The sequence below is a fragment of the Gobius niger genome (assembly GCF_951799975.1).
Source record: "Gobius niger genome assembly, chromosome: 22".
Classification (NCBI taxonomy): Eukaryota; Metazoa; Chordata; class Actinopteri; order Gobiiformes; family Gobiidae; genus Gobius; species Gobius niger.
Window position 1 is genome coordinate 15,066,157 of NC_136873.1, and position 17,851 is coordinate 15,084,007.

General features: G+C 44.8%; 2 protein-coding genes across 2 annotated transcripts; both read right to left on the bottom strand.

Annotated features, from left to right (window-relative positions):
* Positions 1–797: 797 nt before the first annotated feature.
* scp2b (sterol carrier protein 2b) lies at positions 798–8,373 on the bottom strand. The gene is made up of 5 exons (XM_079580905.1): positions 8,232–8,373; positions 6,724–6,814; positions 5,844–5,973; positions 1,150–1,229; positions 798–943 (listed from the first exon to the last, which is right to left on the bottom strand). Exons 1-5 carry the CDS (start codon positions 8,249–8,251, stop codon positions 848–850), a joined length of 417 nt encoding a protein of 138 aa, XP_079437031.1. The 5' UTR covers positions 8,252–8,373; the 3' UTR covers positions 798–847.
* A 3,623-nt stretch (positions 8,374–11,996) lies between these two features.
* Positions 11,997–16,441, bottom strand: uhmk1 (U2AF homology motif (UHM) kinase 1). The gene is made up of 9 exons (XM_079581060.1): positions 15,982–16,441; positions 15,721–15,847; positions 15,450–15,636; positions 15,161–15,352; positions 14,785–14,879; positions 14,635–14,711; positions 13,381–13,479; positions 13,181–13,269; positions 11,997–12,336 (listed from the first exon to the last, which is right to left on the bottom strand). Exons 1-9 carry the CDS (start codon positions 16,244–16,246, stop codon positions 12,190–12,192), a joined length of 1,278 nt encoding a protein of 425 aa, XP_079437186.1. The 5' UTR covers positions 16,247–16,441; the 3' UTR covers positions 11,997–12,189.
* Positions 16,442–17,851: the final 1,410 nt, after the last annotated feature.

The following is a 17,851-nucleotide window of genomic DNA, read 5'->3' on the forward strand; positions in this document are numbered from 1 at the left end:
CTCAGATTATGACAAAGTTCCATCCACTACACGAGGCTGCAGCAGAACAACGGTAAAACAGAGGCACTTGTGTTAAGCCGAGCACACACTAGGTCATTTTAGGAAATGATTAGGGTCTGTTGCCCACATTAAAAGCGACACTTTATTCTAAATTTATTTTTGAGAGCAGTTGCGCTGGTTACGGTGGCTTTCCTGCGTAGTTAGGGAGGGGTTTTTATGAGCGACGCCCTGCCTTTCAAGTGTGTTGTGTGCTCTGGAAATTTCCTTTTCGTCTCAAACGTTTCAGGATGAACAATAACGCGTAGTGTGTCGTCAGCTTTAGAGAGAGAGCGTCCTTCAGTCAGTAGCAAACTTCAAGGGTAAACGTTCACTATACAAAGACGCCAGTGGTTCATTCGTCAGGTACAAGTCAGGAATGGTTAAGGTTAGGAAAAGGCTGGGCGTCATGAGGTTTTTTTTTTTTGTTTCTACTTTTTAAATGTAATATTGTCGGGTAATACGTGTAGAAAACCCACAAACCCAGTAGATTCGACCTGTACAGACATGTTCTGAAATCTCACATGTTACTTGATATGAACTTTAAATAATAAAAAAGAATCTGTTTGAAATAATCTCAATAACATGATTTGATAGAAACAATTGGACGTATATTAAACCAAAATCATTCAGTCCTACATTATTGTTAGTTGGATTATGAAACAGGTAAAACATTATGAGGTTAAATGTGGTCTAGGAACTGGAATCGACATGGTGTCAGCGGTCGATTTGACAGGAGCTGTGGCCCAGGGTTGGGTGTGCTCCTGGGCCGGGTGGAGCAGCGGGCGTTGACCTGGGTGGGGCGCTTCATTCACAGCTTGGCGCGTCCCGGCTGCAGCTGAAGGCTCTGGAGCTTCATGGCCATGCCCATGTTCCCCGTGATCTTCAGCTTGCCCTGGAAGAACGCCTGAGGAGCAGAGGAACTACTTTACATACGGTAACTGTGTCCTGAAGAACGGTGTCGACTGCCCTCTCATCCAATACCGATATGAAGGGTTGGAAAGGCCTACGGTTATATTGCTGTACTTCCGATTTCACTCATAGAAATGACTAGGAAAAACAGACTAGTGTGGAGTCTTGTATCATACACACTGGTCATGTTTATGCACTGACCGTCTGTGGGTTCATCTTCCCGGTGAGCAGGGCCAACAGGTCAGAGTCCGACATGGCGATGGTGCAGTCAGCTTTCTCCGCTGTGGACGCATACAGTCAGTCACCCATGAGTGAGTCCCAATGTGAATGAATGCACACACACTACGACATTTATAGCCAGGGCTAATTTACAATGTCAGTCCCTAGAAGGGCTTTAAAGAATGAATGAACATGAATTTACATTACTAAATATTTACCTTGCAGTAACACAAAGGTAGTGCATTCCAATGGATTCGGAATATGACTGCACACTTAACGCCCGTTTAAAACATGCTTACTACAAGAAGGGGTTTGATTCCCCGACCTTGTCAACTAGATCATCCTAGTTAATGACAAAGTTATTCCATCAATGGATTTCTTCTTCCCTGATTGCTTGAGCATATTCCAAGATGACAACGCCAGGATTCATCAGGCTCACATTGTGAGAGAGCGGTTCAGGGGCATGAGATGGATCGGCCGCCTCAGAGTCCAGATCCTATCTTTGGGATGCGCAGGACAGGGCTGTGCGCTGTGGTCACGCTAAAGGAGGTCCAGCCAAATATTACAGTGTAAAGTTTTAGCAACTTTTTTCTGTAGTCAGGCAGTGTATTTACCTGTGCAGACCTTAAAGGGATGTTTCAGGATTTTTTACATTTTTACATTCCCTAGTTAATTTTAATTCCTGCAGTCCATATATTTGAAGAATTTAGTGGTGCTAGGCTAGCGCATGTCTATGGTAACTAGTAGCCTGCATTAAAAGCGGTCTGATTGAAATACTTCGATCAGACCGCTTTTTAAAGCAGTACTAAGTAACGTGTTTACCTTAATAAATCCTTCCCGTAGTCCCTGTGGGGGTAATACAAGTGTTTATGGGATGATTGGAGGGTCTTTCATCTCCCCCTGGTGTCTCTGGCCAGAAAACCATGTTTGCAACTTGACTGCCCCCGGTTCGGAGAAAGCAATACACACTAATGGAACCACAAAGAGGCTAACATGCTAACGGGCAAAGCTAACTGTGGGCTAACGTCACTTTAAACAGTATTTACAGCCAAGTTTGTGTGAAAAAAATTATTTCCATTGTATAATTGGATGCACAGTAACCCTCTCTCCCTTCGCCTTTCCTGTCAGCGTCGTATTTACTCTCCAAGACATTTAATAAGTTAAAAAATCGTAACTTATCACTACACCTGCAGTTGCGCTTATGGCCTCTAGGGGGAAGAGTTACTTAGTACTGCTTTAATGCAGGCTACTAGTATAGACATGCGCTAGCCTAGCACCACTAAACGATTCAAATATAAGGACGAATAAATAAAAATATATGTATCTCCAGAAATCAACAACACTCTGGATAACTTGGAAATTAGGCCCTATGTCAAAAATCCTGAAATATCCCTTTAATGTTAACCGGATAGTTCTATAAACAGATTCAGAAATGCATCAGATTCTTATATTAGTTCGGAGGTTCATCCGTCAGTCTTCCTTCAAATGTTGCTGCTCCTGGGCGTGTTTAAAATGTGCACAGGGATGTCGCGATAGCTTAACGTTGTGTTATTGTTCACACTGCTCTTGCTGTAGTGTCACTGACCTGTGTTGTTGTGCACACTGCTCTTACTGTAGTGTCACTGACCTGTGTAGTTGTGCACACTGCTCTTGCTGTAGTGTCACTGACCTGTGTTGTTGTGCACACTGCTCTTACTGTAGTGTCACTGACCTGTGTAGTTGTGCACACTGCTCTTACTGTAGTGTCACTCACCTGTGTAGTTGTGCACACTGCTCTTGCTGTAGTGTCACTCACCTGTGTAGTTGTGCACACTGCTCTTGCTGTAGTGTCACTCACCTGTGTTGTTGTGCACACTGCTCTTGCTGTAGTGTCACTCACCTGTGTAGTTGTGCACACTGCTCTTACTGTAGTGTCACTGACCTGTGTAGTTGTGCACACTGCTCTTACTGTAGTGTCACTGACCTGTGTAGTTGTGCACACTGCTCTTGCTGTAGTGTCACTCACCTGTGTAGTTGTGCACACTGCTCTTGCTGTAGTGTCACTCACCTGTGTAGTTGTGCACACTGCTCTTACTGTAGTGTCACTGACCTGTGTAGTTGTGCACACTGCTCTTACTGTAGTGTCACTGACCTGTGTTGTTGTGCACACTGCTCTTGCTCTGTAGTGTCACTGACCTGTGTAGTTGTGCACACTGCTCTTACTGTAGTGTCACTGACCTGTGTTGTTGTGCACACTGCTCTTGCTCTGTAGTGTCACTGACCTGTGTTGTTGTGCACACTGCTCTTGCTCTGTAGTGTCACTGACCTGTGTTGTTGTGCACACTGCTCTTGCTCTGTAGTGTCACTCACCTGTGTTGTTGTGCACACTGCTCTTACTGTAGTGTCACTGACCTGTGTTGTTGTGCACATTGCTCTTGTAGTGTCACTCACCTGTGTTGTTGTGCACACTGCTCTTACTGTAGTGTCACTCACCTGTGTTGTTGTGCACATTGCTCTTGCTGTAGTGTCACTGACCTGTGTTGTTGTGCACACTGCTCATGCTGTAGTGTCACTGACCTGTGTTGTTGTGCACACTGCTCTTGCTGTAGTGTCACTGACCTGTGTTGTTGTGCACACTGCTATTGCTGTAGTGTCACTCACCTGTGTAGTTGTGCACACTGCTCTTACTGTAGTGTCACTGACCTGTGTTGTTGTGCACACTGCTATTGCTGTAGTGTCACTGACCTGTGTTGTTGTGCACACTGCTCTTGCTGTAGTGTCACTGACCTGTGTTGTTGTGCACACTGCTCTTGCTGTAGTGTCACTGACCTGTGTTGTTGTGCACACTGCTATTGCTGTAGTGTCACTGACCTGTGTTGTTGTGCACACTGCTCTTACTGTAGTGTCACTGACCTGTGTAGTTGTGCACACTGCTCTTACTGTAGTGTCACTCACCTGTGTTGTTGTGCACACTGCTCTTGCTGTAGTGTCACTCACCTGTGTTGTTGTGCACACTGCTCTTGCTGTAGTGTCACTCACCTGTGTTGTTGTGCACACTGCTCTTGTAGTGTCACTCACCTGTGTAGTTGTGCACACTGCTCTTGCTGTAGTGTCACTCACCTGTGTTGTTGTGCACACTGCTCTTGCTGTAGTGTCACTCACCTGTGTTGTTGTGCACACTGCTCTTGCTGTAGTGTCACTCACCTGTGTTGTTGTGCACACTGCTCTTGTAGTGTCACTCACCTGTGTTGTTGTGCACACTGCTCTTGCTGTAGTGTCACTCACCTGTGTTGTTGTGCACACTGCTCTTGTAGTGTCACTCACCTGTGTTGTTGTGCACACTGCTCTTGTAGTGTCACTCACCTGTGTTGTTGTGCACACTGCTCTTGTAGTGTCACTCACCTGTGTTGTTGTGCACACTGCTCTTGTAGTGTCACTCACCTGTGTTGTTGTGCACACTGCTCTTGCTGTAGTGTCACTCACCTGTGTAGTTGTGCACACTGCTCTTACTGTAGTGTCACTGACCTGTGTAGTTGTGCACACTGCTCTTACTGTAGTGTCACTGACCTGTGTTGTTGTGCACACTGCTCTTGCTCTGTAGTGTCACTGACCTGTGTAGTTGTGCACACTGCTCTTACTGTAGTGTCACTGACCTGTGTTGTTGTGCACACTGCTCTTGCTCTGTAGTGTCACTGACCTGTGTTGTTGTGCACACTGCTCTTGCTCTGTAGTGTCACTGACCTGTGTTGTTGTGCACACTGCTCTTGCTCTGTAGTGTCACTCACCTGTGTTGTTGTGCACACTGCTCTTACTGTAGTGTCACTGACCTGTGTTGTTGTGCACATTGCTCTTGTAGTGTCACTCACCTGTGTTGTTGTGCACACTGCTCTTACTGTAGTGTCACTCACCTGTGTTGTTGTGCACATTGCTCTTGCTGTAGTGTCACTGACCTGTGTTGTTGTGCACACTGCTCATGCTGTAGTGTCACTCACCTGTGTTGTTGTGCACACTGCTCTTGCTGTAGTGTCACTGACCTGTGTTGTTGTGCACACTGCTATTGCTGTAGTGTCACTCACCTGTGTAGTTGTGCACACTGCTCTTACTGTAGTGTCACTGACCTGTGTTGTTGTGCACACTGCTATTGCTGTAGTGTCACTGACCTGTGTTGTTGTGCACACTGCTCTTACTGTAGTGTCACTGACCTGTGTTGTTGTGCACACTGCTCTTGCTGTAGTGTCACTGACCTGTGTTGTTGTGCACACTGCTATTGCTGTAGTGTCACTGACCTGTGTTGTTGTGCACACTGCTCTTACTGTAGTGTCACTGACCTGTGTAGTTGTGCACACTGCTCTTACTGTAGTGTCACTCACCTGTGTTGTTGTGCACACTGCTCTTGCTGTAGTGTCACTCACCTGTGTTGTTGTGCACACTGCTCTTGTAGTGTCACTCACCTGTGTAGTTGTGCACACTGCTCTTGCTGTAGTGTCACTCACCTGTGTTGTTGTGCACACTGCTCTTGCTGTAGTGTCACTCACCTGTGTTGTTGTGCACACTGCTCTTGCTGTAGTGTCACTCACCTGTGTTGTTGTGCACACTGCTCTTGTAGTGTCACTCACCTGTGTTGTTGTGCACACTGCTCTTGTAGTGTCACTCACCTGTGTTGTTGTGCACACTGCTCTTGCTGTAGTGTCACTGACCTGTGTTGTTGTGCACACTGCCCGTGCCGTTCTTCACGTCCACGTACCAAATGGCCTCCTTGCCGTCGGGACCGTCCTTCACCTTGAAGGCAAACACTCCACCGATCTTCTTCACAAACTGCTCCCCCTCCTGAAAAACAAAACAAAAGCAGCTTTTATTATTAGCAAAGAATATTTACTATGCAGACTTTGGCAGACACGTGTAATAGGGCGTGTTTGAATTGCAAAATCTACATACAACTACACTGCGTTCCAAATTATTATGCAAATTGGATTTTTGTGTCAAAAAGGTAAAAAAAAAAACAATAATAATGAAACTCATGGATGGTATCGTGTCTTGGGGCTCTATGAATCACTGACATTAATCTCAGAGACCTGGGATTATTAGTTGTCAGGTTAAGCCCAGTTAAGGGAAAAACTGCTGAAAAAGGGTGTTCCACTTTATTATGCAGATCATCATTTTCAAGCAATATGGTAAAGAAAAAGGGTCTTTCTGCTGATGAAAAGCGTGAAATAGTTGAATGCCTTGGTCTAGGTATGAAAACCTTCGATATTTCATGAAAGATTAAGCAAGATTTGTGGATGATTCAGAGCACACTCAGGTTTGTGCAGATAAAGGCACAATATGGACGGTTTCTGCCAGACAAACACATCAGATTAAGAGAACAGATGCTACAAAGCAGCAGACAGGTATGTCATTTGAGTTGACAATTTAGAAAATCTTAGAAAAATGTCATTTGCATAATAATTTGGAACGCAGTGTACACACGTGTCGAGAGAGAAGATGTAGTTGAAGATGTCATGTGGGATTGTTTGAGGAGCAACTTTGAAAGGTGTGGAGCAGTTGGAGAGTTGGGTGTAGGGAAAGAGCAGCTCTAACCTCCTGCAGTTTCTTTTGGATCTCCTGGAACACGGCATGAGCCTTGAAGCCCTCCAGGCCTCCGCTGGCACTGGTGCTGACGGCCGCCACTCTGTCGGGGAGCAGAGACACAGTGAAAGCCCCACATAACACACCATGCACATGAAATGTTGTATGCATCGCCTGATTATTGTTTTTGTAAATCACAGTTTAGCTCGTATGTCCTGGTTCAGTCAAAGAACAAGCTGATGCAATTATCTTTACGCCGGCGCACGCTCAGACAGCAGAGGCGCAGGGACTCTGACCGGGCTGTTACATAAGGCGAACCCTCAGGCGGCCCCACTATCATCAGGCCCCTACAGACAACGAGTTCAAGAGTGCTCAAATAAGACCTATGGTGGGGAACTGAAATCACTGTGTTCAGACCCTTTAAACTTCACATCAGGAGGCCCATCTTGGATCAAATCACTGTAAGCTACTCACAGCTGGGGCATGGACCGGGATCCGCCTCACTCAAAGAGGACACCCGCCTCCTTTGGTTTTACTGCACAGCCACCTGGGTATATTTGTTCCCTGTCCCACCACTTATTTAGGCAACATCCCCACCTTTTCAATGATGCCGAGTTAGATTCACATAGAGAATGGCACTATTCATACTCCTTACATAAAATGTCCATTATAAGTGTCAGGGTTTGGACAGAGGCGGACTGGGACTGAATAACAGCCCTGGACTCTGACCAGCCTGGCCCAAATTAGCGTAATTGTGCTATTCCACAAAGACATATTTTAACCTCTAACCCCCCGCCTTAACACTAACGAGTGCATTTTCCCCAGTTCGGCTTTTTATTATTATTATTTTGATCGGTTTCATCAGCAAAAAGAACGGGAAAGGTGGTCGTAGAAACAGAAGCAAAATCATTAATATAAATAATAAATAATAGTGGTCCCAAAACTGAACCTTGTGGTGCACCATACTCCACGGAATTCCTTTTAGATTAATTTTTTTTTTTATACTGGGCTTTACCCAAATCTAAAAGCTTCTCGACTGGAGAGCAACAATGTAACGCCTCATTTGAAAGCTAAGACCTACAAAAGTGACGGAAACTTTTCGTCACGTCGCCACATTTTTCTCATGTTTTTGTTGACTTTTCATCCTCTTTTTTTTCTCGCTATTTTGATGTTTTTCTTTTTTAGCTTTTAGATTTGGGTAAAGCTCGGTTGAGGCGGGGACCGGTGGCCCCAGAGCCAGTGGCCCCTCTGTGCTCTTCCAGAATGGACATATGGCCCAGTCCGCCCCTGGGTTTGGATATTGTGTGGCCTGTTGCAAACGGTTGTGTCTGTGATGTTTCTTCAGTCCAACTCAAAACCAGCTTGTGCAACTTTTTTAAAGCGCCCCTCTCACACACTACACAGGCTACTACACACACAGGCCGTTTTTCAGCTTAAGCGCCTTGCCCAAGGACACAACGACAGACTGCATCTTTTCTTCACCGACGTCACGCAGCGCGGAGAGGCCGGCTCTCGCTCACCTGGACTGGGGTGCAGGCATGCTGGACACACGGGCGGCGGGGATGAGCTGTTCTGCTGATCACGGACGCGGTGCTGCTGTTTGCTCCGGTTTGCTGTCTCTGCACTCACTTCCGGGTTCCGCTCCGGTCGGTCACGTGGTCAGACCCCGGCGTCGATCGCAGCAAAAATAAGAATCTGTCCTCCTCACTGCGCACTAGACGCACTCGCACTACAAATCTAAAAGCTTCCTGAAAAAAAGTGCTAAAAGAGCGATGAGCAAAAGACACGACACAGATTTGTAACCAGCTTTCTTTAGTTTGACCATTTATTGTGATGTTTATAGTTTCACTTATGTGTTGGACACTGACAGGAAGTGACATAGTTAGAGGCAAACGATTTTAAAGTGTTGCCATGCCGACCATGTTGCATCAATGGGAAATGAGTTAAACTGCTTTGGAACTTTACCGTCATCTATGTCAGTAGCTTGAAAATTCTAATAAAATTACTTTTTTGCCCAAGATTTCTTATTATTAAAGGAACAGGCCACCGTTTTTCCATACTGAGATATGTTCTTACCTTAGTTTTGACGAGTTCTTTAGGACCTGTCTGATCTTCCCCCGTGCCTTCAGTCACGTAAACACAGCGCAGACGGCGTTAGCATTTAGCCTCTCCCTCTCTCCTCTATAGCTCCAAAACAGGTCAAGATAGAAGCTACCAAGCTCTTCCACGTTTTCCCTATTTAAATATGGTTACGTGAAGTGTTCCACTACAAAGTATAATACACAAAATTAAACAATGTGGATTTTCTCAGCGGATAAAAGGGGGGACTATATTGCAAGGCGTAATAATACCAGGAGTAGTTCGAAATCCGCGCAGTAATCTTCACTTTACTGTGCGGATGCCAAACTACTCCTGGTATTATTACGCCTTGCAATATAGTCCCCCCTTTTATCCGCTTAGAAAATCCACATTGTTTAATTTTGTGTAATTATACTTTGTAGTTTTGGAGCTATAGTGGAGAGGGGGAGAGGCTAAATGCTAACGCCGTCTGTGCTGTGTTTACGTGACTGAAGGCACGGGTGAAGACCAGACAGGTCCTGAAGAACTCGTCAAAGCTAAGGTAAGAACATATCTCAGTATGTAAAAACGGTGGCCTGTTCCTTTAAAATGACTCTGTGCATAACTTCAAATCATGACAACGCCGCCCAAGAAGTGGCTTCCTGTTTCGATCCAGCACCCCAAAATAAAAGCACCATCTTATTCATTAGTTCAGCAGTTCATTAGCTGTGCACAGAGTCATTCGCTGCTTTACTGAAATAAAATGGTGACTTTGCAACTGATGTTATCCTTCTAAATGTCATATTTTCAAAAGCATTAAAACCTGTCATATGCAGTTTAAACTCGTCATACCTTTTTAAAAAGTCAATAGATAAAATCAATTAGATTTTTACTTTCAGCAAATTCAATTCCATTTTGCAATGTTATATTTGGACCAATCACAGCAACGTTTTTGGATAGTTTGCCCGGCTTTTATTCTCCACAGATATGAAAAAACGCTGCTCCTGAACGCTGTTATTTTTCATTAAATATGTTGCTGCTTTTCATAATCCAAACAGAGGAAACTGAATGACACATATTCCTAGATTTAGTACAACAAACACCAAAGCTAAGGAGTCCAGAGAAGGAAACGACAAATAGCTGAAGGACACTTTTTATTTGGTACATAATAAGCGCTGGAGAACCACACAACATAAGACACTTGGAGGGGCCAGAACTCAGGGGCCAACAGATTAACAAGACATAAATAAAACAAAAAATACAAGTGTCATGCGGTGGATACTGGAGTCATGTGAGAAATATGAAAATAATAGTTCGTCTCCTGGAAGCGACCGCCTCAAATGGAAGACAAAGTTGTGCAGTAAAGTTTCCTGTTTGTTTTCTGAAATGCCAATAACTGAAATGTATGTGCCTGATGTGATTGGTGACAGATGGTAAATGTCAGCGTTTGAGTTCCTAAAAAGGCTGTAGTTCACACGTCCACGTAAATTGCTAATTATTGTTATATGCAATTTACATTTATACATATTTTTTAATTACACAAAGACACAGGATGTCTTAAAGCCGGGGTGCCTGATCTTTCCTGTTCACACTGTGACATTTTGAGTTTTTGGCCACACTTGTTTCTAGCGGTCACAGCCCCCCCTGCATAACCGGAGCTTCAAGCAAATCAATGACACCAATTTAGATTCTATCTACACCTATCTTCAATCGCAACAACAACAAAAAGTCAGGGACCCCAGTTTTAATGGGAGGATATTGGAGGTCTTTAGTACACGTTTCATTAATGTGCTCCCAGATGTGTCGGCAGAAAGCAAAATGAGCTCCGTCCACTCTAAAGGTTGCACTACTTTCACTGTATACAAACATGCCATTTGAAAACTAAGAACCTCAAGAATTCCATCGCTGAGAATACTCTACTGGAGGCTACACTTAGTAGGCGCTGACTGGGCGTAATTGCATTAAGGTTGAGGTGCTTTAGTTTTCATTATTCAACAGCTGTACAATGAAATTGGCACGCATGGCACCCGGGGACCCATCTCCAGATGTTTTCGGTTAATGGGGCAAAACGAAGACCTTGTTGTGAGGTAAGAGCACCGTGCCGAGAAAAGTGTTTTTGTCCTTGATTTGAGTTTAAAAAAAAAGAAAGAAAAAAAAAATCAGCCAATGGAACAGAGGTTTTTGCCCTCATCTCATTGCACTTTAAATAAAATCCAATTTATGTGAAGTAACTAACATCACTTCCCTGTAGGTACCGTTAAAAAAAATGTATAAATAAAATCACTTCCAGTACTTTACAACACCGAAACCTGAACGATACTTTTCCTGATAACTCCACTAAAACATTTGTCATCTAAAACCATAAAACACAACGCATTTAAGATTTTTTCTCTGCTGTGTGAGAGACATGCACACATCCACAGAAACGCACACGGAAAAGCAGGCCAACGCGCCTTGTGCTACAGTGTGAAAAGTTCACCTCTTCACGCGTGACTTTGTGCAGGTCGGGGAGCTCCGCCTTTTTGTGCTCATAATAATCCACTTTCACTGCAGTTGCATTAAGGCCAGGACATCCATCTGCAGTTCTCTGTGATGCCTGCAGGGGGCGGGTGTTTGGGCTATTATTACTATTGATTACAAATGCAAATCTTCATACAAAATATCCTCTTTAACCTGAAAATAAACATATGATAAATGTAGCTAATATAAATGATTTGTCAGTGATATTTACAACTTTCTATCAAGTCCCGCGGCTGATTGTGATAGTGTTACTCCCAGAATATAGTATTTGTGGTAGGAAGCTTTTTCTCATGTAACGACTAACAGCACTTAACCTCTCAACCCCCACCATGAAAACGCAAAACAAAAGAGCAACAAAAAAGTTAAATAAGTGACATAAACAGGATGAAAACACAACAAAAAACTGACTAAAACACAACAGAAAAGCAATGAAAAAAGCATTGTCCTGAGCAGTTCTGCACTATTATATTTCAGTTTGCTAGCATGCCATTGGCCAACAAGCTCCAGCCTCACAATGAGCAAACGAATGCAGTCCTGGCGGCTAAATGGTCACTTTTCGAACGCGGACGTCATTCTAAGTTTGAAAAAAAGTCAAAGCTGAGGCGCCTAAAGTGGGTTTTATGTGCTACAGATGTGCTCGTTGATACGCCCTCTTTAAAATCATAGATTCTCCTAAAGACGAGAAGATGCATCCATTCAAAAAAAAGAGAACGAAGCGAGTTTGAGGACGGCTTTTGATCCTTTCTACCCCTCTACTACATGGAAGATCGCACGGCACACGTCTGACATAATGTTCCATGTAAAATCTATGTTCATGAACCTTGGCGTCACATCTCGCTTGTGGAAACATCTCATAAGGTTAGTGAGGTTTGGTAGAAGCAGCCCCTCCGGTATAGCCTCTCACTGTAGGGTCTGGTAGAGGTAGCCCTTCCTGTAGGCGCTCAGGGGGTAGAAGGTGGCCACCACGAACCTGCCGTCGAAGGTGCGCCCGGTCAGCCGCCTCTGGGCCTCTTTGGAGTCGCTGGAGCAGGCGTACTCCACAAACACCTGCTTCACACAACATCATCAGCCTCCGCTCTGGGAGGGGGGAACAAAATCAACTAATACAAGAAGCAAATTGTCCAATTACACTTGTGATTTGATTACTGACTAGAAAATGGTGCAGCAGTAATACAGTATTTGCAAGCTAATGTGGTAATGGCTGGTTTAGGTATGACTAAGAATAGATTCAGACCGCAACAAGTCATACAAGTCTTGGGAATCACAATTTTTTGGCGGACTTTTCACAGCAAATTGTTCAGTAGAAGCAAAAAGCGGCACTCGTCCCTAACGTTAGCATCTGTAGCATGAAGCTAAAGTAGATTCTGGGTTAGCATATTCTGTTTTTTAAGTATTTATAGCAGGAGTCTCCAATCTTTTTAACTCAGTGAGCTACTTTTACATAACAAAACCAAAGGACTTATGCTTCAAAGACACTTTTGACTTGACTTGGATTTTGTCCTTATAGTTATATTTACTAAATTGGTTTGTAGATTCTGTTCAAAATGCTCAGACCAAAAAGTGACTTTTCAAGCGCATGTAGAAATGTAGAAAGCGAGCGACCGAGAAAGGTCTGGTAGCTCCCGAGTTTGTTGGAGATCCCCGATTTAGGGGCTGTTGAACCACTTTGCACCTCTCCATGTCTCTGTATCTTTATTTAGTACAAAAATATATTAATAATTCAGCATTTGATGAAGTTATAATGGAGAAATGGGAGAAAGTTTATATTTTTTCTTTTCTTTGTTTTCCCTCTGGCTGCTTCGAACATGACCATTTACGGCCACTTCCTTCTGTATCTATATCCCACTTATTTACATATGGATCAAATCGATGACAACACATTCTCATTGACCTGTCCTTTGCCGGGGTTCTCTTTGGGGATGAGGAGCGACACCACAGAGCCGTACTTCTCACACTCTTCCCTCATGTCGTCCAGCACATCTAGAAAAAAAGCACAGCTTAAGAGCACACGGCAGCATGGCACTCTCGCCTGAATATAGTCAGAATATAGCCTGAGTCTAAACCTAAAATGTACTGTAGCCGGACCTTTACCTTCGTACTGGTCCTCGTTGTGCAGGTGGCTGTCGTCGATGAGGTTGAGCAGGCGCAGGACCGGAGAAGGCAGCAGCACCAGCTCCTCGATGTGCGGAGCTGCGACAAACAGTGGTTTGGTGGAAATGGTCAACTGTTGGATGTACAGCTCAGTAGCGTCTTTAAATTTACCTGATAGTTTGAGAATTTTCAAGCCCCGGCACTGCCTACCAAGGACAGCTGAGGAGCTGCCCAATAATGGCATTCCTAATGAAAGACTCCATGTATGGCTGCCGTCGTATTTACATCTCACAAACACTTACAGAACTTATTAGAACTTCTAATCATAGAAATGTCATTAGCTATCTGAGCCGGTTCCTACAAATGCGCACATTTTGTTAGCTGTCCAATCCTGGACCCGTTTAAAGCAGGACTAAGTAACTTGTTTACCTTAAAGGGACTAGATGCAAAAGGGTAATTTTTATACTCACTACTGCCACCTCAGGTCTTACGCGTAATTGCAGTGTCTATATTAAAGGGCCTATATCATGAAAAATCGACTTTTTTGAGCTTTTAGCCATGTTGTTTTGCTATTTCCTTATCAAAAACACCCCCAGAGTGTTTTTTGGCTTCATTCACGCAGAATGAAGCATTCTGAGCAGCTGCTCCGCCCTCTCCTGGAAAACCACTGAGTTGTGACACTCTGACGTTTTTTACGTCATAGTGTCAAACAGGAAGAGCAGAAGTTCTGTAATGTAATGCCTTACAGCCTGATTTTAATTTATAAAACAGCTTTAAAAAAAAAAAAGGAACTGCCTCCAGGTCAGGGCTGAAAACAAACACAAAACAAACGCACCCCTGAGCGTCTGAACAGACGTCATGTTTGCACTGAAGGATGTGAAGATGGAGCTCTTTCTAAACTAGCCTGGACACGCCTGTTCTTTTTTCTTACCTAATCGTCATGTCGCGGAGAAAAGCGCGTTTGGCTGCGAGAGGTGCAGGACTTTTTTCAACCTTCCCAAAGAAGAGGCCACTCGCCACAATTTGGAATTTCTTTCCGGGATTCAGCGACTATATAAAAAAAACACATGCTACGACAGCTGCAGTGGCGCTTATGGCCTCTAGGGGCATGAGTTACTTAGTTCTGCTTTAAAATGAGCATTCAATCCCTTTAAAGAAAGTTTCAGATCCTTATAAATATAGCAGAATAGCTGAAAACAACCTTTGTCATAAAGGAATTTCCACAGCAAAAATATTAAGCATGCTGTGACCTACCAAAGGGGACGCTGAAGAAGGGGCTCAGCAGCGCCTTGTCAGCCGTGCATCTGCGCTGCGGGTTCTTCTCCAGCATGCTGAGCAGAGAGACCAGGGGTTAGAGGAGGACATGGTCAGGAGAACATGAGGAGGAGCAGAAGGTGGAGTCACCTCTTGATCAGGTCTCGGAGGTGATACGTCGGGATAGCGGGGAGCGCCTCACTGTTGCCTCCAAAGATATGGTTGATAACTGCGGCACTGTTGTCCTGAAGGGAGAACATGATACACACATTATGCATAAGCGTGATGATAACATGCAGATATAAGGCCGGATTAAATCATCTTGGCTGGATCTGGTGAGAAGAGCTGCTAATATATACACAGGCCCATGCACTTTGTCTACCCCAAATGGGACACTTCCAGCTCGGTCGTCTGTTGGAATAGTTACATCGCATTGACTGAAAATAAATGACCAGCGTCTGCGTCAGGCACAGCTCCATATTCCTGAAGCGTGTGTGAGTTAGTGCAGTTGTGTTGCCGACAGCACCTGCCACTGCTGAGAGCGCACGGTGTCCTTCAGCTTGGTTCCAGAGAACATCTCCAGCAGCACGATGCCGAGGCTCCACAGGTCCACCGCGGCCGTGCAGTGTCCGCCCAGCTCCACTCCGGCCTGGGCCAGACTGTTCCGCAGCTCGGCCTCCGGGGCGCGGTACCCGTCGGTCTGAATGTACTTCACATCCTGCACTCGGAAGAACAGAGCGGATTACTGAACCGTTCATGAAGCATCTGCAGCCGCACCTGTGTAACCGCTCTTCCTCCATGACTCTGAGCCCTACCTGGTTGCCCTCCTTGAAGCTGAGGCCGAAGTCGATGAGCTTGAAGCACTGGTCGTCCGCGCTCCACAGGATGTTACGTGGTTTGAGGTCGGCGTGAACGTAGCCCTCTCGGTGGAGGAAGGAAAGCGCCTCCAGCATGTCCCGCGCACACAGCTGTACCAGCCACATGGACAGGCCCTGCTGTGGCCTGTTGGGTCCCAGGGGACAGGGTTACCTCCACCATACAGCAAACATATGGAGCACCTGTCTGGGAGCAGTGTGGGAAACTGACCTGTGGTGGTGAGAGGAGCCAGCTCTCAGCAGCAGCTCAGACACACTGACATCCAGCAGCTCCAGCAGGAGACAGCGTGTGGCCACTCCCACACAGCTGTGGTTTGTAAACACGCCGTACAACGTCACTGCAAGACACACACATGTCAGATCTGCACACGGACTCTCATGAGCGGATTATCATTACAACATAGTGTCCCATAGTGATGCAGCCTGTTGTGTAGGCTCGTGAGGGGGTGGGACATGTGCGTGTGTGCTGTACCGATGTTCTTGTGCCCCTGGATGTCCTCCAACACGGTCCTCTCTTTGTGGAAGCCATAGTCTCCTCCGTGGGAGTCGGCCTGGAACTCTTTGACGGCGGCGGTGCAGGCTCTGCCCGAGCTCACCTGGTACACAGAGGCGGACACTCCCTGACCCAGCCGGGCCTGCACAGTCCAGATCTCCCCGAACACCTCGAACAGCACCGGCTTCACGCTGGGCTCCGCGGGAGGAGGCTGCGGAGGCTCCAGGGGGCCGCACTGGGCCATTGCAGACGGTGACGGGCTGCAGCAGCTGCCCCGAGCCCCGTCAGCCCCACAGTCCGCCCCGAGCCCCGTCAGCCCCACAGTCCGCCCCGCAGTCTGACGCACACGGGCACCTCAGACATAACCCTCCGCAGAGTGTAGTAGTCACCGTGTTTACGACATCCCTCTGCAAACCGAAGCACCGCTAACAGCAGCAGCAAAAGGCTACGGGAGTGATTAAATATGTCCGAGAACAGCCCCCTCCAGCCCCGCAGACCCACCTCAGACCACAGCCTCCTCCACCCGCGGGTCTGCGCCTCCACCGAGCGGAGAATCCCTTCCCGGGGTGAAATAGAGAAGCTTTTCTCAACTTCACACAAGTTGGATCAAAACATTGCACGCGCTTCCGCTTAACTTATTTGCTGCTCGTGTGGCTCTCGTGCCCCCCCTGGTGGCGAGGAGGAAACGTCGCACATTCGAAACATTAAGCAAAGTGTGAATTTAAAAATACCTACTGTATGTTCATTGTAATTCTTAGATTTTTTGTTTGAAAAAAGTTTAAATTCATTTGGCCAAATCTAAAAACTTCTTGAAAAAAGCATCAAAATAGAGATGAAAACTCAACAAAATAGCAATAAAAAAAAGCTATAAAAAAAAGCAATTTGATAAAAATAAAAAAAAAGTTACACAAAAAGAGACAAAAAGTGATGAAAACGTGGCAAAAAAATCAAAAAGCAAACAAAAAATGATAAAATCACGACAAAAAAGCTGCAAAAAAGAGACAAAAACACGTCAAAAATGGGAGAAAAAAGTGACAAAAAAGAATTTTCGTTTCTTTTTTGTCACTTTTTTCTCCCATTTTTGACGTGTTTTTGTCTCTTTTTTGCAGCAAAAATGTGACATGCGGTGACAAAAAAGTTCAGATCACCCTTGCAGTGTTAATTTTGACAACATATTTTAATTTAGTTTTAGTCTTAGTCTTTTGACGAAAATGTAATTCAATTTTAGTCTGGTTTTAGTCGACTAAAATTGCATGTCAATTTAGTCGACTAAATTTAAGACGAATTTAGTCGACTTTGCATTTATAATATTGATTATAATCATATTTAATCTTGTTCCTCTGCTTCATGGAGCTGCTCCACATGAACAAAGCTCAGAGCTGATCCTTTGGCAGAGAATTTACATGATCTGAGGCTCTTTCAGACGGTCAATAGAAGTTTGGATGATTTTAGTCTCTCCTTTTCATTTTTATTTAGTCTTATTTTAGTCGACTAAAATATCTGGACATTTTAGTCATAGTTTTAGTCTCATGAAAAACTTTTAATTTAGTTTTAGTCCAATTTTAGTCGGAAAAAATATAACTTTGACTAAAATTAAGACTAAATATTTTAGTCGACGAAATTAACACTGCACCCTTGGAGCGCAACAGTGTAATGCCTCATTTGAAAGCTAAGACCGACAGTCAAAAACTTTTAGATTTGGGTAAAGCCAAACTGGAGAAAATCTGCTCGGTTCGAGGTGGGAGTTAAGAAGTTAAAATGTGTGGCCAATGTCAAAGTTCAAAGCCTCGCACGACTAACTTAGCTTTACCCTCCTGGTAAATAAAGGAACAAATACATGTCCTTCCAA

Excerpts from the sequence above, each read along its gene's own strand:
- scp2b (XM_079580905.1), bottom strand. The coding sequence starts at position 8,251 with ATGCCTGCACCCCAGTCCAG. Across the intron at positions 5,974-6,723 it reads TCCAAAAGAAACTGCAGGAG|GAGGGGGAGCAGTTTGTGAA; the intron begins GTTAGAGCTGCT and ends TTTGTTTTTCAG. Across the intron at positions 1,230-5,843 it reads CAGTGTGCACAACAACACAG|CGGAGAAAGCTGACTGCACC; the intron begins GTCAGTGACACT and ends ATGCGTCCACAG.
- uhmk1 (XM_079581060.1), bottom strand. The coding sequence starts at position 16,246 with ATGGCCCAGTGCGGCCCCCTGGAGCCTCCGCAGCCTCCTCCCGCGGAG. Across the intron at positions 15,637-15,720 it reads GGCTCCTCTCACCACCACAG|GCCACAGCAGGGCCTGTCCA; the intron begins GTCAGTTTCCCA and ends GGGACCCAACAG. Across the intron at positions 14,712-14,784 it reads CTCCGAGACCTGATCAAGAG|CATGCTGGAGAAGAACCCGC; the intron begins GTGACTCCACCT and ends CTCTCTGCTCAG.